Source organism: Prionailurus bengalensis, chromosome B2 (assembly GCF_016509475.1).
Source record: "Prionailurus bengalensis isolate Pbe53 chromosome B2, Fcat_Pben_1.1_paternal_pri, whole genome shotgun sequence".
Lineage (NCBI taxonomy): Eukaryota > Metazoa > Chordata > Mammalia > Carnivora > Felidae > Prionailurus > Prionailurus bengalensis.
Window position 1 is genome coordinate 125,037,561 of NC_057349.1, and position 24,045 is coordinate 125,061,605.

Below are 24,045 nucleotides of genomic sequence, written 5' to 3' on the forward strand. Positions count from 1 at the left end.
GTGGGCCCTACTGGCATATCACAAATACTAGATTCGTGTTATGGGCAAACAGCAAAGGGCTCTTGACAGTGACTAGAGGATCACAGGGCGGGTTCTCGTTGTGTGGTGAGGGCAGCATGACCCTGGCCAAGAGAAGCCTCTTCTCTCATTTCTCTACAGGACCCATAGAGTCTGACATCATCTCGGGCATCACATACGGTTGCTAGGGGCCAACGTCAAGCAGGAGACAGACAAAGGTAGTGGTTCCTCATGCACAGAACATGGAGGTCACTTTCCAGTGTTAAAATGAGGGAAAGGGGGAAATTAAAGCAAAGAACATCTAGTCAAACACAGTCCAAAATAGTAGGAGGCTGGGAGAACCTTTTGGTATGTCACGTGCCAAAGCAATCTCATCTATTTTAGGGTCTCCTGTTTTCCCCTTGGCTCCCAGACACGTTATCGCCTACAGATAACATGCCAACAATGGAGCCGTTCTAGGATTTCATGAACGTGAGTGAGGGGCAGGGAGCAAGTAACATCAACTCATTTTCAGCCAAATTTGCTCTCAGAGGCCAAAAAGCACACAAATGAAGATTTACAACATTTGCCGTACCAACATTAACTTTCTACGGGAAACAGAAAAGACACTGGACACTGAAGCTTTAGGCGTTCCCAGTAAGTGACTGAAGAGAAGCCGTCTCTATAGGCATCGCCTAACAAGCCCGAATTTAAAAGTGATGGAGAGGGGCGCCTGGGTGGCGCAGTTGGTTAAGCGTCCGACTTCAGCCAGGTCATGATCTCGCGGTCCGTGAGTTCGAGCCCCGCGTCAGGCTCTGGGCTGATGGCTCAGAGCCTGGAGCCTGTTTCCGATTCTGTGTCTCCCTCTCTCTCTGCCCCTCCCCCGTTCATGCTCTGTCTCTCTCTGTCCCAAAAATAAATAAACGTTGAAAAAAAAAATTTTTTTAAAGTGATGGAGAGTATCAGACTAATGTCTTATATTCAAAACAAGCTTAAAGCCATCAAAAGTCTACTCACCTGTACTCAATCCTTCCAGTGTTTACGGACGGCATTTTTGGAGGGATGGATATACAATGTCGCCTTTCCAGGACGCTACTTGTGTTAAACTTCCGTTGTGATTCACAGACAATTCAGTTGGACCACATTTACGCTTACAAGCTTATTCTGAGATGAAAAGTGGGCTACCAATCACTGAAGGATTAGGAATTAGGGGAGATGGGAAATAACCCAGCGATTAAGGAGACCTCATTACCAATTTCTCACTCAGCAGTCATCCTAAAATAAGGACACTACCATCTATGTAAAGATAAAAGTATGCATCCATCCATTCTGCTCATATAATTATGGAGAGATTGTCTGAAAACAAAACAGTTTTATGAAAGGCATCACGAGGAGTCCAAATCTTGCTCAAATTTTTTTTATCAAGTATTTGTTCTGCCAGGAAACATTTCCAAAAAGGAAAGGTTTTGTCTCAATTGCTATGGCAGCAAACACTTCCGATGAAGCAGTTAGAAAGGTATCAGTATGCTCTCGCTGGCTTCCAGGGCTTTCAAAATATTTGTACTGCTATCACACTCATTTGCCAGTATATGTGACTCTTAGTACTTTGTATTCATCTGGGTGTATTTATACAACTGCGATTGCAGAAAACTTCACAAAAGTTGATGTAAATATGCTGTGAGAAAAATCCAGCAGGATGTGAGGCGCCTGGGTGGCTGAGTCGGTGAAGCATCTGACTTTGGCTCAGGTCATGATCTCACAGTTTGTGAATTTGAGCCCCGCATTGAGCTCTGTGCTGACAGTGCAGAGCCTGCTTGGAATCTCATGCTTGCTCTCCCCCTCTCTCCCTCACTCTCACTCACTCTCTCTCTCTCTCTTCTCCTATCCCATTTGTGTACTCTCTCTTAAAAAAAAAAAAAATCCAGCAGGACGTCTTTCTCACTGCATAGTTACACTATACTCACAGATTAAGGTACAAATTGGTCTTTACTTTCAGAAGCCCAAGGTAGGTCTAATCCATAACTTGCTTTGTTCTTAAAGTCCACCTTGGGGAAAGAGGAACCCCCAACAGTGTGCCCAAGTAGACAGGAAAGAGGCTGGAGGTCTTGGATGCTGCAGAAACCCAGGCCTGGGGGTTCTGAGGAACCCAGAAGCATCAGAGACAGAGGCTTTCCTGGGGATGGGGGGCACCAGGCATGTGGTAAGCCCCCATCAACATCTGATGAATAAACGCTTATACCTAAAATTCCATCAAAACATTTTGGTCAGATGCGATGAACTTCAGACGTATTTCAGAATCTCAACAAATTCTGGATGAACTTAGATGTACAAATTATCCACTTTGGGATAATATTGGCCTTTTTTTGCCTAAAACTGGGTATTCTGTTACAGCAACACTTTTCTAGGAAAAAAGAAGGGATCAGAGCTTCCTTCGTCCTCTGGAAATTAGGGAAGAGTCTGGAGAAAGCAGAAATGCAATCTGCAGGAGATGGCTAGGCGGGAGCAGTGGAGTACCAGCGGCTGCTAAGTGCTTCCACAACTTTTGTTTTCTCCTGCCCTGTCATCTAATCCCAAGGCATTTTCCAAAGCGCCCTTTGCATTTGGGGAGGAACCTTTTCTGTTTAAAAACAGAAAGGTCACTATTTTTTTTTCTTTTAGTGTTTTTTATTTATTTTTGAGAGAGACAGAGAGAGCACAAGTGGGGGAAGGGCAGAGAGAGAGAGAGAGAGAGAGAGAGAGAGAGAGAAGGAGACACAGAATCAGAAGCAGGTTCCAGGCTCTGAGCTGTCAGCACAGAGCCCAACGCACAGCTCAAATTCATGGACCGTGAGATCATGACCTGAGGAGAAGTTGGATGTTTAACCGACTGAGCCACCCAGGCGCCCGAAAGATCTCTATTCTTAACTTCTGGTGCAAAATCAGTTTCCCCAGCCGATCTTCTGCCAACTCTAGAATCTCCTGGACTCCTGCTTCTCTCCTGAGGCTGGCCTGAGCAATGTGGACACCCTCTGCCTCCCTTTATTGAGAACACCCTCTGAAGCCACGGTCCAGCCTTCCCTCACTCCCACCCCTACTGTGAACAGCGGTTCACTTGGGAGAGCAGAGGCATCATCGGTCACAACTTTCATTCTAAAGTTTCGGGAACAACAGAGCTTGCACAGTTTTGAAATAAAGATCACAGATGTCTTCTTGAGGTCATCGAAGGAGAGATTCTCTTTGTTTTCAAACGCTGCCTTCCAAAATTTCTCAAGAACAAACCTATATACAATCTGACCTTTGAAAACCACTCTCCACTGAAACATAAATTTACTTTCATTCTATTTCAACACACAGTTCCTAAAGTTCACTTTATGCTATTTATATCTTTTTGTTATAAGAAGACATTCCAAAGAAAGAGTGGTCATGAGTGTTCATGTTTCTCTTCCCATGCACACTCCTCCCACGTACAAATTCAACCCGAGTTCAAGTCAGCATGGCTTTTTGTCTCAAAGGTTCAATATCAGCCACATTGACAGGACCCACAGTAAAAAATTTAAACCCCAGTAAAACCTGGTAAGTGTCACGTTGCCAGCAGACGGGGGATGAACACTGTTAACGTTATGCCAAATAGTTTGCTGTTACATTGCCTGTCGAATTAAGACCTCCTCATTTCAAATTCAATTGCTACGTATGATTTCATAAAATAATCTGACATTTTTCAATTTAAGAATATCCATATTCCCGCCTAGTGTCCCCCAATTAAAAAAAAACAACAACAACAAATCCTGCTCACTCTCACTCTCACTCTCACTCAACAACAACAAATCCTGCCAAGCTATTTAATCACGCAAAAGCTATGAATTGCTTAAAGACCCTTAGGTTGTTTTCAAGCAGTGTTTCCTTCTGGTGTTTACAATAAGAAAATAGGAGCCCCTGCATACCTTTGTGCCTGGCTGATGGTGGTGACATGGTGTCCCGAGTGGTAAACTGCCTTCATCACACTGATCCATTTGCCTTCGTCTATTAACTATATCACCTTTACTAACGCGTGTGCAGACTGCCGATCACACCTCTGTAACTAGGAGTTCAATCCGGCTGAAGTATGATACAGCTCCCCCAGTGGGCAATCAGAGGAAGACAAGAGGGGGAAAGGAAAAAAAAAAAAAATAGAAAAGACAGGAAAGAAGAGGAAACAAGAAAAGGTAAAAAGGGAACAGGAGATATTAAAATGGAGAACTTAACCAAAACCGCTGCCAGTGCTTTTGGGAATTCAAGTCATTTGATTCAGTTCCACCAAATTACCCAGAGCACTATTTTTGCACAGAGCGTGCTCCAGAAATAAGCGGACCCCCAGCCTGTGAGCTTTAGGCAGCAAGGCTCGGTCAACTGCTTTTTTCATTCCTGAAGGACAGCACCTCCTAGTTTGTATTATATCATCTATTCAGCATGGTGATCTGGCTTCTCCTTCCTTTAACATGTTTAAAAGCAAGATTTTGATTAGTAGGACAAGGAAGAAAGAACCAGAAAGCATGATAAAGTTTTCAAGGGAAAGACAAAGGCAATAAAGGGCTAGCTTTGTTTGGTTTATTAAATTTCAAGGGCTTTGCCCGCCAGTTTGAAAAATGCATGATATCACCAGTGTGTTTATTAAAAGTGCTACTTTAAATTGCAGATTGAGCAAATGTGAATTCCCCGTGGGAAGTGTCGGTTATTGACTAACAATTATATGCAATTTTTAAATGAAAGAAGAGGGGGGAAATAGGAAAGACCTGCAGGACTATAGTTCTAAAAGCTGCTGCTAATTTAAGTAAATCTCAAAATCTCAATGTATGAGTAGTAAAATACCCAGATTCAAAAAGATGCAATATTCTCAAGGTCACTTTGCATTTTGATTATTAAAGTCTTTCAAAGCGACGCTCAGAGTCAAATAGCAAAATAGCATAAACCTTGCTCAGTGCTTACTTGACAGTTTAATACTGACTTAAGAAGGGGCGGGAAACCTTCCAGAGCAAATGGTTACTTGCTAGCTAACTTGAAAAATGCACTTGTTTCAGCGCAGAAATAACAAATCTGTTTCTGATTCCAGACGTTATTTTCCAAATGCTGCCAAGAAAAGAATCTAAGGAATTCTTTTACATGCACAACATACACAAGACAACTGGAAAGCAGCCTGTGGTCTGTTCCAGGGCGCACGAGGAGGGAGAGAGCGGAGTTTCTAGCATGAACGGCCCTCGTGGGAGCAGAAGCACATGCCTGAGATAGTTCATAGCTGTAATCTCCAACATAACTCTTTGCTATTATTAGACAACCTAAAGGCTCTCCTAAGTCTGTCTGTAACTTGTGAAGCAGAAAAGGCTAAAGACAGGACCCTACCACGCTGAGCATGCAGGCAGCTGGGGTACACCCACTCCATTTCCAATCCATGAAACTGGATTTCTAGATCTTGCCTGACAAGAAGAGCTGAGAAAGGGAAAGAATCTAGTCCAACACCAAAGCCAGGTTTAAAATCCCTGGAGAGAATGTTGACTAAGTAAAACCCCATGCTAAATTCAGAAACTAAAGTCTATGATGCTCATAAAACATACTGAAATTATTCTTAGACCACAAAAGGATTATGATGATTCCTTTCCACATGGAGAATGACATTTTTAAAACAACACTTTATTTTTTTTAACTCAACTACAGAGAGGTATCTTGCTTGACAATTTTAAAAATTATGTAACAAATAAGCCAATGCTTCAAGAGTATGTAACTTAGCATGCATCACTTGTGTTACATTAATAAGGGGACGACTTAGCAACAAAATCCACTTTGGAGAGAAGGAGGATAATGGGAGAATTCTGAAAGACTGAGTCATCCAACAGACTGAGCTATCTAATGCAACTGTTTAAATTTTGGCTCGCACTGAGTTGACTGCAGTGAACCAAGCTCAACTTTGTTTTTTATTTTCCCCTTTCTCAGTAGGGCAAGCGTTCAATGAAGAAAACTTGATCATTTCTAGGAAAGAAAAAGGCAACATTTTCTCCTGCGTGACTGATCACAGTGGGCACATTCTTGACCCTTCTACCTGCCCAGACAAACCCGTCTCAAACTTAAGTTTCAAGTGCATCCCCAAGCAGCTACGCTGGAGAGTCATTCTTACAGTGCAGCTCTCCATTCAATACACCCCCTATCAGGTTACCTTCAATCAAAGTGATTTTAGCCCAGTCTACTCTAAGGGGTTAAACAGTGCCCCCCCCCAATTCCATGTCTACCAGGAACCTCAGAATGTGGCCTTATTAGGAAGGAGAATCCTTGCAGATATAATCAGTTAAGATGAGGTCATATACTGGATTAGGGTAGACCTGAAAGCCAATGACACGTGTTTTTTTTATAAAAATTACAAAGATACTGGCACCCGGATGGCTGAAGGGCATGATCTCATGGTTTGTGGGGATCGAGCCCCATGTTGGGCTCTGCGCTGTCTGCTTGGGATTCTCTCCCTCCCTCTCTCTGTCCCTCCCCCACTCGTGTGCACATGTAGGCACTCTCTCTAAATAAATAAATGAACATGAAAAAAACATTTTTTTTAAATTACAGAGATACCCCAGGAAGAAGGCCATGTGAAAACAGAGCCAGAGATGCAACCACAAGCCAAGAAATACCCGAGGCCACCAGAAACTGGTAGAAGCCAAAAAAAAAAAAAAAAAAAGAAAGAAAAGAAAAAAAAAAAAGATTCTCAAGAGGCTTCACGGGGAACATGACCCTAACAACACCTTGATTTTGGATTCTAGCATCTAGAATATGAGAGGAGAAATTTCTGTTTTAAGCCACGTACCTACTGGTAATTTGTTACAGAAACTCTAGGATCGGTGTCAGGTGGCCAATGCTTTGCTATCGGTCTGCTACAAGAAACAAGAGAAAATGCTTCACTTCTATAGCTGTGTGACATCATGCAGCACATAATGTCGTCTTACAAAATATCTGTGATGGATTGGAAACCGAAAGGAAGAAATCAGTCTTCACAGTTAGAGATGCCACTACAAAGATAATTAATATTTACAAAGAGGAAGCTGATGTGCTCTAATTAAGAAATCTGCATTCTGAATCATCTCAGACAAACTTGTGTTCCACCCAGGATTCGTGGTAAAAATATGTTATTCTAATAGTTTCAACAGAATAATCCATGAATGGTTTCTAATATATGCACGGTGGTTTGCTGTTAATCATATTATTTGATGAGCCGGAAACGCACTTCCTAGACCACAGGACATCACTGACTACATAGTGAAGGAACAACACACCATGGCTTTGTTAACCACAGGGACCTTGGCAGAACCCAAGAGAGCATCCTCCCAGAGAGTGGGAGCTCAGATGCTGCTCATATAAAATGAATTGGGTGGAGTGAACAATTCTGAACTGCTTCAATGGCAATAATAGAGAGAAATTGAAACCATGTGAATTATCACAGCCAACAGAAATGACAGAGATGACATCTCTCTTCCAAGAAGTTACTTTCTCTAGCACCAAACCGAGCAAAAACTGAGTAGACATGACTTTAGAAAAAAAATAGGTCTGAATGGAGAAAAGGAAACCCTGCAGCAGTGTGGGAGACTGTCTGATGTGAATGTTTTCTTTCCACAATTAAAATACTCAGGAACATGACTTACCCAAAAGAAGGGCAATCATCTTTCCTTTAATGTCAATGCTAAACCACAGACTCAATAGCCCCTAGAACCTCAGCTGGCCACAGACACAGGCTAATTAATGGAAGCCTCTGAAAAAGTCTCCGACAGAGGGAAACACAGACACAGTAGGAACACAAAGCACCCACAAGGAGCCCTTCATACTCCTGTGTGCAACCTCACTCGCTATTCCTTCATCATGTGTTTGCCTCGTATGAAGCACAAAGGCCAGCTGACAAATCATTACTGTAAATCAAAAGGCTATAAGTCACAGGAAGAGAGCCAAATGTCAACTGTGTGTCCTGACTGCTGGGAGATCAGAGAGTGAGCTTTAAAGGGGATTGTGGATTCCTGATTAGAACGCACTCTTCAGCACAAAAGTACTCGCTTGTCATCACATGCCATTCACTTGACTTTCTAAAATTTCCTAAGTTACCACGGAAACTAAGAGTCCATGAAATTGATAGATTCTTTAATAAAATGAAATGGCTGTTATGGGAATAGGTGGAGACAAATACGTTGAAGCTGCAGAAGTCATACCCTGCAACAACTCCACACCTGCATTCAATTAAAAATCCTAAACCTCAAGCTATCATTAGATCATCATGATTTCAACTACTCTGGAAATTACACTAGGCTAGCATACACCCTCCTCCCATAATACTAAATTCTGGCTCTTCATGGTTATACTTTTTTTTTTTTTTGAGCAAACACATTTTTTTAACAAACAGCATCACAAGAGCTCATAACTCATTTCATCTAAAATTACTTTTCAGAACTATCCGAATTCATTTCACTCTTGCAGAGCTCTTTAGAAATCCACTGCAACTAGACAGATACTCTCTATAGCAAGAACGAATTGAATTCTTAGGGAGAGGGAAATGTGATGTCCTGGTTTGTTCTTACCCCCTTGCTTTCATCAAATGTGTAAAAACCATAGAAACAAACATACCAAGCTCAAAGTTTAGTATCAAAGACGTTGCTGGTTTTTAAGGTGTCAAATCAGAGTTAAAACTGTAAAAGTGCAAACTACAGAATCCATGTCTCTAACTCATTAATAGGCTTTGTGGACAAAGTTGAAATCAGCAAAGTGAGTAAAGCCAGGATCACTTAATGTCCCAAAATTGAAAAGCTGTCAAGAATTTTCCATCAACGGAATGACATACGCTGAAAGATACGAACAAAAGAGTCTACCCCAGTTCCAAGGAAATTAATTTTAACTCTTCCAGTCCAACAATCTCATAGACAAACACACTCTCTAATGTCTAAACTAATTACACGAAGGCAAGAGTCGGAACAAAAATAGAGTTTGAAGGAAAAACACTTGCCTAAAAAGAGAAAACACTCCCTAACTAATCAGGGAATCTCTACATATACTCATATGTTCACCATCTTACGGTACTTAGGAAGCACTATCATCTATACATAGCTAGAACAAGAAGCATGCTCTACAGTAAAATTAAATCCATTCCTGAATTCACACATTAAAGCTTAAAGGAAGAGAATCGATTCCCTCTTTCCATTCATGCTGATCCCTTACATGGGCAACTTATCTCATGAAAACTTCTCTGACAGAACTCATGCTAACAACTGTAAACCATTCCTACTTTCATTAAGTTTCCTTAACACTAAACCTGTAACTACTTTGGCTATGACAAACCGCATACAAAACACATCCAAACAGAGAAATATCCTTTCTGTCTAAAATAAAATTCCATCTCCCCAGCAGGAGGTCTTTCTTCCTGTTTGCAACAACAACAACAAAAAAGAACAATGACTTTTTCGCTCTCAGACTTACAAACTCGCTCAAGCTTTGATTTTAATAGTGCTAGCACTGTGACTTAGACTCTGATGCTAGATGACAGTTTTTCCTAACTAAAATTTACCCACCAAATGGGCCCAAAGCCCCCTCACCTTTCAGGCAGAACATTCTGAAGCATTTCCATGGAGGGGCTGGTGCTCTGCAGTCCCATGTAGCCTGCAGTGCGAGGCACAGCTGTCTCCCAGCCCACCTCCCCACATTCACTGCCAGAGAGCAGGGCAGTCAGCCAGCAACTGTGATTACAGGAAGCCACTGCCCAATCCCCGGCTTTCTGGGCTGAGCTGCTGACACCTCCCTATCTTTCATACGCTGTTTCACACCATGGAATCAGCCAGGATCATCTTGGAAAGTGAAGGGAGCTGGGACTGTTCACATAGTGCAGCGCAGAACTGCGTAAGGGCAAGCCCATTTGTTTGTCTTATCAGCAGTTTTGTTTTTTTTTTTTTCCATTGCACCAGATGCAGGACCTCACGTGATCAACAACACAAAAAGGAAATCACTTGACTTGGTTTCATTTCACTCTTTGCTATTAATTATGACAACTACTCTGACTTTGTTATTCCTACGTTACTCATACACTTGTTTTCTTTCTGGTGTGAACAACTCACATGCTGGTACATATTTAGCACTAAACATTATGATGTGAAACTCTGCACACAGCTGTCTGAGTCTATATAAATGGGTGGATATATGTGAAGCACTCACAACAGTGTCGAACAAATAGTAAGCGCTATGGACATGTTGACTATCATTACTATTGCGACTACTGCTAATAACAAACTTGAGTGTTAGGATACAAATCTGAAGCGCGTTACCTTTCCGCGGCATTGCCAATTTTTGGATGAGGAAACAAAGATCGGTGCACGTTAGCTGGCATCAGAGGATGTGAATTTCTAACTCTGCTGCAGCCACAATCCACTTGCTAAATTTCTCCTCCTCCGCCGAAAAGCTAGATTCGCTCTGGTGAGTTCAAGATTACCGTAAACTCTTTTAACACAGGTTCAAAGTGGAAGAAGGAATTTTATTGCATATCTAAAGAGAAACAGCCTACACAGGCGGCCTCAGGAGTACCCTGCTTGAAAGTGCTGTCTGAACTGTGAGTGCCCTCCAGACGCTCAGTGACTTTTGAGTCCCCTGGTCACCGGAAGTGGCCATTGTTTGCAAGACCCGTTGCTGTGTGCAGGTCTTCCTTTTGACTCCACGGGATGCAGGAAACTGACTCACAGAACTAATCTGTCTGTCTGTGTCCTGGGGTGCTAGCTGCAGCCCCTGGGACATGGTGTGGATGCTCCGTGTCTTTTGGTTTTCAACATACGGTTCAGCATACCCTCATTTGGTTTCTACTCCTTGTCTTCACGTATTACCAGCAGTGTCTGGTTAATAAGTTCCCTGTGATGAGGAAGCCAGTGCACTAGTTGCTTTGACCACCAAGACATGGGAGAGGACCCTCGCCAGAAGCTGCTGGGTCGAAAAACATCTGCATGTGGAATGACAGACAGTGGAATTAACTCTTAGAACAGAGCCGGAACCTTATCACTCATCTCATCTGATAGACTGCTTCAGAGATGAGGTGATTTGCCCAACTAACCAGCAGCTGTGTCAAGATCAAAGTCAAGCCACCTGACTTAGCCTTTTCCATCTCACTATGTGACACCCCCTCCACACCCCCCCCCCCACAGACGGGCAGGGTCATTCCTGGTCTTTTCCTATTTTGAGTGGTCTCCCATGCAATTTACCAATTGCAAAGGTATTCCTCAAAGTGTTCTTTGGGGTTAGTCACCTTTTTAAGTTGCACACAGAGAAATTCTGCATGTTGGAGAATTCAGATTTCTGAACATAGATGAGTGCACAGAGTTTTGGGTGGTTGTATGCTTTTACCAGCACTCTGAGTACTTACAGTCAAACCTTTTAATATAGAGATGACTTTATATGCTAGAAAGAATACTGAATCGGAAAGCAAAGAGAACTCGATCACAGCCACATCTGTAGCATTATCGAACTGTCCCCACAGCAGTTCATAGAGTTATAAATGTGTGCACTGAAGGTGGGGACTAAATTAACTGTAAAATTCAATCCTAGCCTACCCCGTTAATTTTTCACTGTGACATATATAAATATAGATATGTATATGAATATAATATATAAGTGTTTTATTAGGCACATGATGTCAGGAAAAGAGACAAGCTTTGCCTTCTCATGGTTTAGTGGAAGAGGTAGGCGGATGAATAAACAACTAACATAATCTAGTAAGTTATATAACAGAAGAATACACAAAGTTAATGATGATCAATGATAGCTTCTTGCCTATTACCTCCTAACTAAGCTACGCTAGTTTACCAGGTTAAAACATCTATAATTGAATGTAATTGGGTTGAATAGTGTCCCCTCCAACATTCCTATCTACCCAGAGCCTCAGGATGTGACCTTATTTGGCAATAAAGTCTTTGTAGATGTACTTAAGGTAAGGGTCAAGGTGAGCTAATACAGGGTTAGGGTGGTGGTAAGGACAATAAGACTATCTTTAAAAGGGACAGAAAAGACACAGACACACAGAGGAGGAGATAAAGACCACAAGAATGGAGTTACGTATCCACAAGACAAGTACTGTTTGGAGCCATCTGAAGCTGAAAGAGGAGGGAAGGATTCTCCCCGAGAGCCTCTGGAGGGAGCATAGATGGCCCTGTGGACATCTTGATTTCGGACTTCTGGCCTCCTGCACTGGGAGAGAATACATTTCAGTCATCTCAAGCCACCCATTGGTTGTAATTCGTCACAGCAGTTAGCTAAGTAAGCATCGTGTGTGAAGGGAGACACTTTTTTCTCTTTTTAAGCTAACTTTAATTCATAATCACCTGGGCTTAAAACCTGTTTCTTCCATACCATTGTGGCTAAATTCTTACTGAAGAAAAAAAAAAAAAAATCTTCCTAGAACATTCCTAAGCAGCATAAATACCATCTTCTATTGAATTAGTGAAATCATGGGTACCACCATCTGAAAAGGTCACAGCATTAAACTCAAGCAGTGAAAATGGAATCAGCTTTTATTGACATCAAACATAAAACTACATATAAATATTTTTTCAATCACTTGTTTTCACCATCAAACAATTGCGACTATGTGTGAGAAACAAAACATGAAAGGGCACACTGTTCGATCTAGGGGGAAAAAAAATATGAAGTTCCCATGAAAATTATTATGATCTGTCACCAGCGAGGACTGCTACTGAGACAGAAATGCATACCTAGGAAGCCTGCGTGAGGCGAGCAGGCCTGGGATGATGCATGCTTGCAGAATTCACCGCCCTTTGGACAGGACACAGGTGCCTTTGCCAGCCATGACCTTAGAGCACAACCACTTGATTCCCTCGTAGGATTACAACATCCAGCATTGTGTTAACGTTGAACATTAGCGTCTCTGCCAGAGGGAGTGGTAACCACACACACAGCCAAAAGCTTACAGATATTTATAGTTCCCAAACCGGCACTATGAAACTTGTGTGCTAGAAACATTTTTGTCGTTTCAGTAAAATAGTGAAGATATCAGTAAATTAGGAAATTAATTTACATGAGACACAGAATTAGCGAAATCTAGAAAGGCTCAAGATTCTACTTGTTCCTGGCAAAACACGTGACAAAATTATACAAGAACAGCAGGCAAACCAGTATTTTCTTTCTACGCATCTTGGCTCTTACTCCTACCAAAAGGGGTCAGACGGCGATGAAAAATGCCTTCTTTGTACCCATCCCAGGGTTTGTTTTGCATCAACTAGAAACGTATTCCACCAGGTAAGGCTTGTTTTCATACCTATATCTCTGGGCGCTCATCTCAGTGCTTTGAAAGTCAGAGGAGGTTAAAGACATACTGCCAAACATCATTTTCCATTTTCCCCTCTATTACAAGAGACTGAGGATGCCGAAACCCTCTGATACTTTTGAGATCAGAATGACCAGAGGAGGAGCCCCTCTGGTGGCCAAGGCTGAGGGGCACCACTGGAACATCTTACACTAAAGGTTTAGTCATTGCCAGCTCCCCAACGGTTCTATGGTACTTCTGTTTTTACCAACATTCTGAGTTTTTCTATATATTTATTACTCCCACAGGCCCAAGAGAAAGATGAAAAAATATTAGAGCACCGTGTCTTTAAATTGGCTAACTTCACCTTTTCCCCAGCTCGTTCCCATGGTCTAGTGTGCCAGTCTGGCCACTTCTATAGCAGTGCTAGTTCATCGTGCGGAAACCTGGACACAGGTCTTTGTTCTAGACACTTCCTCCACCTATCATCATCGCACCCTGTCTCCTGTTTGATTTTTCTGTACTCTGGAGGCAGAGCTGACCTACTTAATCCAGGGGCAACCATTCTCTGAGATGTCTGAATCCTGGCTCATTAAAAAGACAGGTTACTTCGTGCTGGACCCAAATCAGCTACAGAAGGCCAAGGAAACTGGCAGATGCTTCCCGAGAGTTCTTCAGTGGCTTCTGGCCTCAGGCAGGCTCATGCAGGTCACTATCTCTCCTCTAGGAATCATGAGAGTTCTGCTCTAATTGGCCATTTTAAAATATGTTTTCCTGAGCCAGGGTTATTTCGATGTTTTTTCCCTTCAAAGCTGAGTCTGGACTTCGTGACGTCACAGCCAAGAAAGCAGCCCTCATTCGGCTCTTTCCCGCGAACTCCCGTCTCTAATCTCATTCATGCCACCCTGGCTCTAATAGCCAAATGACTTGATTTTCTTTTTTTAAGAACTCTTGGGTCCCTCTGGTTCTGTTTTCCCAGGGAATGTAATAATGAGTCTGCAAGCTGACCTGAGCCCTTAGATGATTTCACATCCTTTCCTGGTCTCCCTTACGCGTGCAGATTTGCCGCGACTCCGTTGCTGTCCATTGGCCTCCGGTCTGGAACTCCACCCACCCACCCCACTGTGTCCACCTTAGGGACACAGTGCACCTCGTCAGCAACAGCAGCAGGAAGGAGTCTTTCCCGTGCAACCTTGCTCCATCCATCCTACCTGATGTAGCTTCCAAGGGTACCACCCATGGCTGAGATGTTTCTTCAAGCTACAACACTCCTTGATGCCTTATAATCGTTTATTTTTTCTTTCTAAATCTGACCTCTTCATTCACCTTCATACTAACTACCTCTCTCCGAAAGAGCTTCATCTGCTCTATTCTCTCCTTTAGGAAAATGATGATGATGATGATGATTCCACTTATGTGAAAAATACAAGGTATGGATAAACCCCGTGCTCCTCGTCTAGCAGTAAAGTAAAAGGGTTGACACTTGGGAGTCCATTTCTTTTCCCCAAATTTTCTGGTCATATCCCCGCTCAGGGGCTCTGTCGGCAGGCTTTGTGCATACTTCGTATGGTCTCATACCTCCACTGTCTTTGATCAGGCCATCATTTCCTTCATCTAAAATGCAGCCCCGGGGCGCCTGGGTGGCTCAGTCGGTTAAGCGGCCAACTTTGGCTCAGGTCGTGATCTCGCGGTCCGTGGGTTCAAGCCCCGCGTCGGGCTCTGTGCTGACAGCTCAGAGCCTGGAGCCTGTTTCGGATTCTGTGTCTCCCTCTCTCTGACCCTCCCCCGTTCATGCTCTGTCTCTCTCTGTCTCAAAAATAAATAAACGTTAAAAAAAAAAAATTTAAACGCAGCCCCCTCTTCCACAGCCTGTTTTTCACTTCCCTGAAGCCTCCTTTGATCATGCTCCTCTCCTCCAGCAGAATCAATCTCTCTTTGCACTAAGTCATCAGGGCACTTTATCTATGCAGCTATCATAGTGTCTCAATTCCACCTGCCCACCTAAAATGAAAGGTCCTCAAAGCAGAGACTTGCTCATTTTCACTTAATCCGTAATGCCCTGTGGGATACCTGAAACAGAATAAGTGATCAACGTTCGTAGCATAAATCAAAATTATTATCACGTTAATATTTTGTCCAAAAGCAAAATGTTAGTGGAAAGTGTATAAAACTTAGATGAGATATATATCCTGTAGCATAATGATTCCTATGAGACATCATTAAAAAATTTAACATAGTCCTTAAAATTAAATTGATACTGGGGCGCCTGGGTGGCTCAGTCGGTTGAGCATCCGACTTTGGCTCAGGTCATGATCTCATAGTTCGTGAGTTCGAGCACCGTGTTGGGCTCTGTGCTGACAGCTCAGGGCCTGGAGCCTGCTTCGGATTCTGTGGCTCCCTCTCTCTCTGCTCCTGCCCTGCTCACACTCTGTCTCTCTCTCAAAAACAAGTAAAGATTAAAAAAATATTTAAAAAATTAAATAGATACTATTTTCCCTACATATAACTATACTGAAACTCATTATTAAATAATAGTTACTGATCATTAATAGTTAAATCTATGGTGGAATTTTTATAAAATCATCATTTCTTTAATAGTCTATCACAGTATACACAAATATCAAATCATTATGTTGTATACCTAAAACTAATGCTATATGTCAATTATGTCTCAGTAAAATTTTAAAAAAACAAAAAAGACTAATAGTCTAAAGAGGCCTCATTTTTTTTTTTTTAATTTAATGTTTACTTATTTTTGAGAGAGAGAGAGCACGAGCGTGGGAGGGGCAGAGAGAGAGAGGGAGACACAGAATCCGAAGCAGGCTCCAGGCTCTGAGCTGTCAGCACATAGCCCGACGGGGGGCTCGAACTCACAGACCGCGAGATCGTGACCTGAGCTGAAGTCAGACGTCCAACCAACTGAGCCACCCAGGGTGCCCCGCGGCCTCCTTTTCAAACCCACAAACAAAAAAAACATTCTCTCTCAAGACAGGTTCTCCAACAAACTCAGAAAGCAGTTTTTCCTATTCTCCTTCAGCCTAATTAAATGTTTGAAGGATGATGGAAGTGGAAAAGAAAAAAAAATATTTTTGAAAATATCCATACAAGAACATTGAAGTCAGTGTGTCCAGCTGGAGGGAGGATCCCAAAACGATGTCATAATAATGACCCCAAATCCCCTTTCTTAGTGAGCTTATTAGGAAACGTATTACAGGAGAAAAATAAAACCCCTAGAGTCTAAAATTAATTTTCGTAACGCTTTGCCATTACCAATATGCCTAATATGTGCATATTTTGAAGAGTCTGTTTAGAGCGCGTATAAATATCCTCATATCCTTTCCTACCACATAGTTCGTCAATGTGAGACTCCCAAAATACACATATCGATGAAAACCCCTCTAAAAACAAAAAGCAAACAAACGAAAACCCTAAAAAGAGGGAGGTCAGTTGTATCCTTTTCCCCTAAGCATCTGAGTAATCTGAGGAAGTTACAACAATCACCAACCGCCAGCCACAGAAACAGGTGTAACTCTTCCACTCGCGAAATTACCCTCCTAAATCAGCCTGGAGAAGTCAGTCTACAAATCAGAATTACTCAAGATCATGAACCAGCCAAACAAGAGGAACACGAGTTCTGCCACAATTTCCTTGTTAATAAAACATAAGCCCATAACCATAGAGAGTAACTGGGCTGTCATTACCTTTAATCATCAAGTAAACAGATAAAAACTAAAAGGAAGATGTGTCAAGTTAAAATGTCTAGGCTCCTGATAATTTCTGCACAGATAACGAAATACTCTAATATTTAAGTTCACTTAAGACTTACAAATTTAAAATACTTTATTTTGAAGCCCACTGTGTATCTGAAAAACTCAAAGTTCTGTAATGAACTAGAAGATTCCCATAAAAAGGTAGTTTATTTCTGAACTCACGTTCTCCAACTTTTGACCCACTTAAACCTTGGTGACAAGGCTTAAAGGAAGGGGCTAATCACTTCCCTTTCAACCGCCAAGAACTTCTGAGCGGTCAGGCAGTTTGAAACTTCAGGAATAGCCAAGTTATTTCGGGACCCATAGGATTTACAACAGTAATGGTTTGAGGAAACCACACGATTTAGGCTCCTTCAAGTCCTTTCCCTGTCCTTAGAGGAGTCTAAAAATAAGCAAGAAAATGATTTTCAAATCGGCAGACCAATTTCAGGGTGGCGGTGCATGATAATCACAGAGTTACAAGATCCGCAGAGAACAGAGCAAACCACAGAAACAGCTCTTTTCTGATCCTCCTCTTTGATCATGCTAAACAGATCTAAGCCTTTTCCGTTTTTTGTTTTTGTTTTACCTCTTTCTCTTTTCCTCCTTCCTCCTTCATTCCCTCCTTGCCAGTGTGTCCCTCTCCCTCTCTCTCCCTCCCTTCTTTGCTTGACATCAGTAAAGTTCAGCCCTACCAGAAGTCACCTACGATTCTGTTGATGGTAATGGCTGGCATTTGTGTTCTATTTTTATTTCACGCACCTCTGCAAACTCAGCTATTAATGATAATAAATCCACAGCCCCTCAAGAGGAAAAAAAAGTTGTATGTCAGAAATAGAATACTACATTTAAAGTTTGAAAAAGCACTTATTTTCAGGCAGATGTGCTTCTGACAGCTCTATTAAGTGATTCGACTTTCTCTGAGCACTTCACTTCATGCAAAAGAAAGGCTACAGCCCAGGGCCCTTGGGGTTTTCTGTTTGTCTTTTGTGGGGTTTTTGGGGGGCTGGGAGGCTGGGGGGGGGTTGAGTTTGGTTTGGTTTTTTTCCTTCAATTCTTTGAAAGCCGAATGAATTTTATTTTTGTGAGTAGAATAAAAGTGACACCAGAGACCCCGTTTTCAGATGTCTTTTCCATCCTTCAGAAGTTGCTCATTTGCTGCGTATCTATTTAAGAAAACTTTCTGTGGGATACATTGAAGGAAAAGCTTCCCAAAAGTGTTCTGGAAGGTCAGCAAAGGAATCTGCTGCTTGACCTTCCCAGAGGGGTCAGGAAGGTCAAAATTAAAGAAAAGACAGGAACACAATCTGAAAACCACTGAAGAGAGGAGAAAGGGCTCCACCGGCCCCTAACAGGTTAGTCTGGTTTTGTGAAGGTAACTCTACTTGGATCCTTCATAGCTCCAATTCAGAGACTACATACAAATATTTACTAAAATGCTCTTAAATGACACTGAGAGAGGAAACCATGTGGTCACTGCCTCTAAACAATTGCCCCAGCTGGCTTTTCTAATCAGGTATTCACAAAACAGACATATTCGAAATGTCACTTTATCTGAAAAGAAAAACATCTTTATAATTATTATGTCTGAGACTTTTACAACCAAAACACAGCATAACTCTATTGGGTATCCAGAGCTTTTGATATCAGGAGTGAGCCTCTTTTATTAATTCTCTAATGTTTGCAAAATGAGAGAAAGGCTAACAGTGCTTCTTGAAATTGTTACTTTTCTCTGAGCCTCGTTTCTTGAGTCACAGGGGAAAAAAAAACATTTGCTTTTTAAACTCTACTTTCAACTTATTCAAATTGCATCTCAACATTTTTGGAGCTCTCCTATATATTCAATGAGCTACTACTGTGGGCCTAGGGTGCAAAATGAGGACTGCAACATTTCAACATAGACTATTCAAAGATCATGTTAATTCTGGGTATTTGGGATATTACTGGTTTATTAAGAAATTCACAGAGGACGCCTGGGTGGCTCAGTGGGTTGGGCATCCGACTTCAGTTCAGGTCATGATCTCATGGTTCTTGAGTTCGAGTCCCACATTGGTCTCTGGGCTGACAGCGTGAAGCCTGCTTGGGATCCTCTGTCTCTCTCTCTCTCTCTCTCTCTCTCTCTCTCTGCCCCCCCCCCCCCGCCCCTCCCCTGCTTGTGCACATGTACTCACTCTCTCTATCTCTCTAAAAAATAAATAAACATGATGGGGCGCCTGGGTGGCTCAGTCAGTTGGGCGCCCGACTTCGGCTCGGGTCATGATCTCGGGGTCCGTGAGTTTGAGCTGTGCTGAACTCGGGCTCTGTGCTGACAGCTCAGAGCCTGGAGCCTGTTTCAGATTCTGCGTCTCCCTCTCTCTCTGACCTTCCCCTGTTCATGCTCTGTCTCTCTGTCTCAAAAATGAATAAATGTTAAAAAAAATTTTTTTTTTAATAAAAATAAATAAATAAACATGAAAAAAATTTTTAAAAAAAGAAATTCAGGGGCACCGGGGGGCTCAGTCGGTTAGGCGTCCGACTTTGGCTCAGGTCTTGATCTTACGGTTCGTGAGTTCTAGCCCCACATTGGCTCTGTGCTGACAGCTTGGAGCCTGCAGCCTGCTTCAGATTCTGTGTCTCCCTCTCTCTGTATCCCTCCCCTACCCACACCCCCTCTCTCTCTTTCTCAAAAACAAACATGAAAGAAAAAGAAAGGAAGAAAGGAAGAAAGGAAGAAAGGAAGAAAGAAAGAAAGGAAGGAAGGAAGGAAGGAAGGAAGGAAGGAAGGAAGGAAGGAAGGAAGGAAGAAATTCGCAGAAAAGACAGAGTCAGACCAGTTTTTTTCAGTCCCATTTTACATCATTCCCATTTGTGTTAATGAGGATCAAATGTCACTTAAAGTGTTTGACTAAAAATACTCAGTGGAGAAGAAGTGGTTTCAGTCACAGGAATACGGTCTCATCTTCAGTATCTTTTTTAATTTTTTTGAAGCAGATGATGTGAAGATATGGAATTGACGATATGGGGAGGCAATTTTAACCATATGAAACACACGAGCATATACCTGGTGTCCAAATATCAGCGGAACGAAGAGAGGGGAGGGAGAGGAGAGGGAGAACATAACACGTTATTAGAGAAAGTGGCTGATGGTGAAACCAAAGCTTAAAAGCGGCAAAGCTACACTTGTTTATTACGTGAAACAGTGCGGTGATCCTCGTTGAAAACTCACAGTGGTTTTATAGAAGTGTTTAAAATCTAGCATTTACAAAAAGAACCGAGATGGCCTAAGTCACAATTTCATAACATTCATGCAAACGCGTGCTTCATTCAACTGTCCTGAGAAGAAAAGCCAACAAAAGATAAACATGGAAAAAACTTATTTACCTATTACAGTCACATCCTACTTATCAAGAGATCACTTTTCTGACAAACTCACCCACTCAACATCCGGTCAAGAAGTCAAGAAGCCAAAATGGTCTCTGACCAGAGAGCATCACTCACGGGATCTTATGGCTCAAGATCTTATTATAATTTTTTCACCAGCCCTGTTGCAATAAATCGGATCGCCCCGACCCTCCACACAGGGTAACAAATTAGAAATACCAAGTCAGAGCGCGGTGAGGACAAGAGGCAGGCACAACTACACGGGGAAAGAGAGCTGACAGCCTTCCAGCAGAAGTGGCACAAGCAGCAGGCAGTGGAGAGCCCTTTGTGCCAAGGCAAAGATCTTACTCATCTCAGCATCCACCAGGGAGCATCACCAGGTTCTTACCCGTTCAGTGACGATTCACAGGGACGCCCGAAGCCTCAAAGCAAGGTTCAACTGTGCCGTGGGGATTGAGCAGAGACACTGCACGGTGTCATGGAAAGAGTGTGACCATGTCACAAGAACTGGACTCAGACCCAATCTATACATTATCTATATGGCATCAGGTAAGTCACTTCGTCTTTCAGAGACTGTTTTCTTGCCACCAAAGAGGATGATGTCACCTCTTCTGCCCACCTCACAGGACTGTCATAACAATGGAATGAGACCATACACGTCTGAATACCGTGTCAACCATAACCTGCAAAGAGACTCTATCTGCAGAGTATGCTTTAGAACAACATTCATAAGAAAATATTGCTAATTCTGAAAGATGAGGGGCACCTGGGTGGCTCAGTCGGTCGAGCGTCTGACTCTTTGATTTCGACTGAGGTCCTGATCTCACAATTCGTGGGATTGAGCCCCGCACTGGGCTCTGTGCTGTCAGTATGGAGCCTGCTTGGGATTTCTCTCCCTCCCTGCCCCTCCACCACTCATACTGTCTCTCTCTCTCAAAATAAATAAATAAACATTTAAAAAATTAAAAAATAAAAAATAAGATCCTGAAAGATGAATGAGGCAGGCTTCTATTATATGAAAACACAAATAAATAAAAGGCATATTCCTCTAACATTTTATATCAGCTAACATGTAGTCCATATTAGAAAAGTATCCTAACCAATTACCAGTTGTTGTTTTCTGTTGTTGTTTTTTTCTTTTTCTACAATAACCTTATGTTTCAAAGGAAATGAGTTCTCCCTCCAATTAGACATCGGATATCTGACACATACAGGCCAGAGTCCAACAATTGGAAAGGGAACTTAAATGGACGCAACTTCTCAACTGATTTTCCTCTAAGGGGGACAGACAGTAGGCCAGTAAGCATAATGATAGAAAAATCCCCAGAACAAGGCAGAAATTCTTCAGACATTGCTATTCATGAGCTTTCCCCTGGGTCGGTTAGCAGGTGCACATAATCTGCCGAACGCAAGCTCTGTGACACTGTGCTCCATCAGGCAACAAGGGTTACACTGGAAATTACTCAGTCCCGCCTAATTTTTAAGCATTTCCCCTTATGGGAGAGGGGCCCAGAGGTCAACCTAGAAGAGAACTTGCCATGGGGAATGCTTACATGCTCATGACTGTAAGTCAGTCCTCAGAGCAGATGATTGCTGAGACGCACCACAAATCTACATTGCATCTCAAGACACTTCAGAGGTGCGAGACCCTTCTACAAGATTGAAATGACCATGGATTATTCACAGAAACGCCATCCTAGTTTGTCACTCTTAAACATTGTGAAGGAGTGACCTGGTACACAAGAATATTAAGAACCTACCCAAGGAAGTGAAGTCTACTGAAAGCAGTGCTCTACCCATTGAAGGCTATGATATAATAAGGGAGTCACAACATCACTTCGGTAGGTGAGGACTGACATTTTCTGCCTAATAAAACAATAAGGGGCACCTGGGTGGCTCAGTCGGTTAAGTTTCTGACTCTTGATTTCAGCTCAGGTCATAATCTCAAGGTTTGTGAGTTCGAGCCCCAAGTTGGGCCCTGCACCGTTAGGATTCTCTCTCTCTCTCTCTCTCTCTCTCTCTCTCTCTCTCTCTCCCTCCCTCCCTCCCTCCCTCCCTCTCTCTCCCTGCCCTTCCCCTGCTTGTGTGCTCTCTCTCTCTCTCTAAATGAATTAATAAAGTTAAAAAAAAAAAAGAATAAAACAGAAGAGAAAATTGTTGCATGGAGTCATGTGACAATGAAGTAGCTTCACAAAACTTCTGCTTCATTGTGTGTGTGTGTGTGTGTGTGTGTGTGTTCAGTTGACTCTTGAATAACATGGGAGCTAGGCGCACCAACTCCTTCCCTCGTTCCCCATTCTGCACAGTTGAAAATCTGTGTGTAACTTTTGAATTCCCCAATAACTTAACTACTAAACAGCCTACTGTTGACTGGAAGACTTAACTACATAAAGTCGATTAACCCCTATATTTCATATGTTGTATGTATTATACGCTATATTCTTACATCATAGTAAGCTAGAAAAAAAGAAAATATTATTAAGAAAAACATAAGTAAGAGAAAATACATTTACAGTACTGTACTGTAACTATTGGGGAAAAATCCATGTATAAGAGGGTCCATGCAATTCAAACCCATGTCGTTCAAGGGTCAAATGTATACACAATGTGTGGACTATAAACCAATCTAAAGTGTACTTATTATTGTGGACACGGGCAAAATTTTGAGAGTCATTGACAAAAAGTCAACTATAGGGGCGCCTGGGTGGTTCAGTCGGTTAAGCATCCGACTTCAGCTCAGGTCATTATCTCGCCATTTGTGGGTTCAAGCCCCACATCACACTCTGTGCTGACAGCTCAGAGCCTGGAGCCTGCTTCGGGTTCTGTGTCTCCCTCTCTCTCGGCCCCTCCCCCGCTCATGCTCTGTCTCTCTCTCAAAAAATAAGTAAAATAAAATAAAGCATTAAAAAAATTAAAATAAAAAAATTAAAAGTCAACTGGGGGCACCTGGGTGGCTCGGTCGGTTGAGGGTCCGACTTCGGCTCAGGTCACGATCTCACAATTCGTCAGTTCCAGCCCTGCGTCGGGCTCTGTGCTGACAGCTCAGGGCCTGGAGCCTGCTTCGGATTCTGTGTCTCCCTCTCTCTCTGCTCCTCCCCTGCTCACACTCTGTCTCTCTCTCTCAAAAATAAATAAAGATTAAAAAAAAAATTTTTTTTTTAAAGTCAACTGTAATTAAATTTTTCTGGCACTGAAAAACTCAAGACATTCATACTATAGTTCTACTGTAGAAGATTCTTTATTCCATCCCAAACAAGCATTTGTTATAGAGCAACCTGGCTCAACTTGCTCAGAAATTTGAGGAAATGTTACTAATTTGATTTCTGTTCTGACCTCTGTTAGTCGGAGTTGACACAGAACCTTCAAGATCTCTAAAACTAGCTCTGTGACCTTTCCGTCGTTACAGTGACTTAAGCACCCAGGTCAAGTGGATAAACTAACACATACCCCAGTGCGTGGATGTAACCAAGGTCTGATGATCCGAAGGAATGTTAACAGAGAAAAATCCCAACGTTGCCAGATTCAGAAAACATCAGTAGCCCATCAGAATGCCCCAAATGCAACCGGATGTCTCAAAGACTCCTTACAAATCAAACAGAAGTGGGATCCTTAGGACAGAACAACATTCAGGCATTCATACCTGAGGACAAATAATGGGACGGCCAGCTAAAAAGAAAAACG

The 24,045-nt window shown here is 42.4% G+C and overlaps 1 protein-coding gene across 7 annotated transcripts in view; it reads right to left on the reverse strand.

The window, feature by feature from the left end:
- Positions 1–24,045, reverse strand: part of NHSL1 (NHS like 1) — a 242,504-nt gene that overhangs the window by 97,375 nt on the left and 121,084 nt on the right. The window contains exon 1 of one of the 7 annotated variants that reach the window (XM_043592456.1): positions 9,555–9,973. The exons of 5 other annotated variants lie outside the window; for them this stretch is intronic. In XM_043592456.1, coding sequence (XP_043448391.1) covers positions 9,555–9,570 — 16 coding nt within the window. In that variant the 5' untranslated portion in view covers positions 9,571–9,973. Of the gene's footprint in view, positions 1–9,554; positions 9,974–24,045 lie in introns of those variants that run through there. One more of the 7 variants, XM_043592457.1, reaches the window with a different exon arrangement.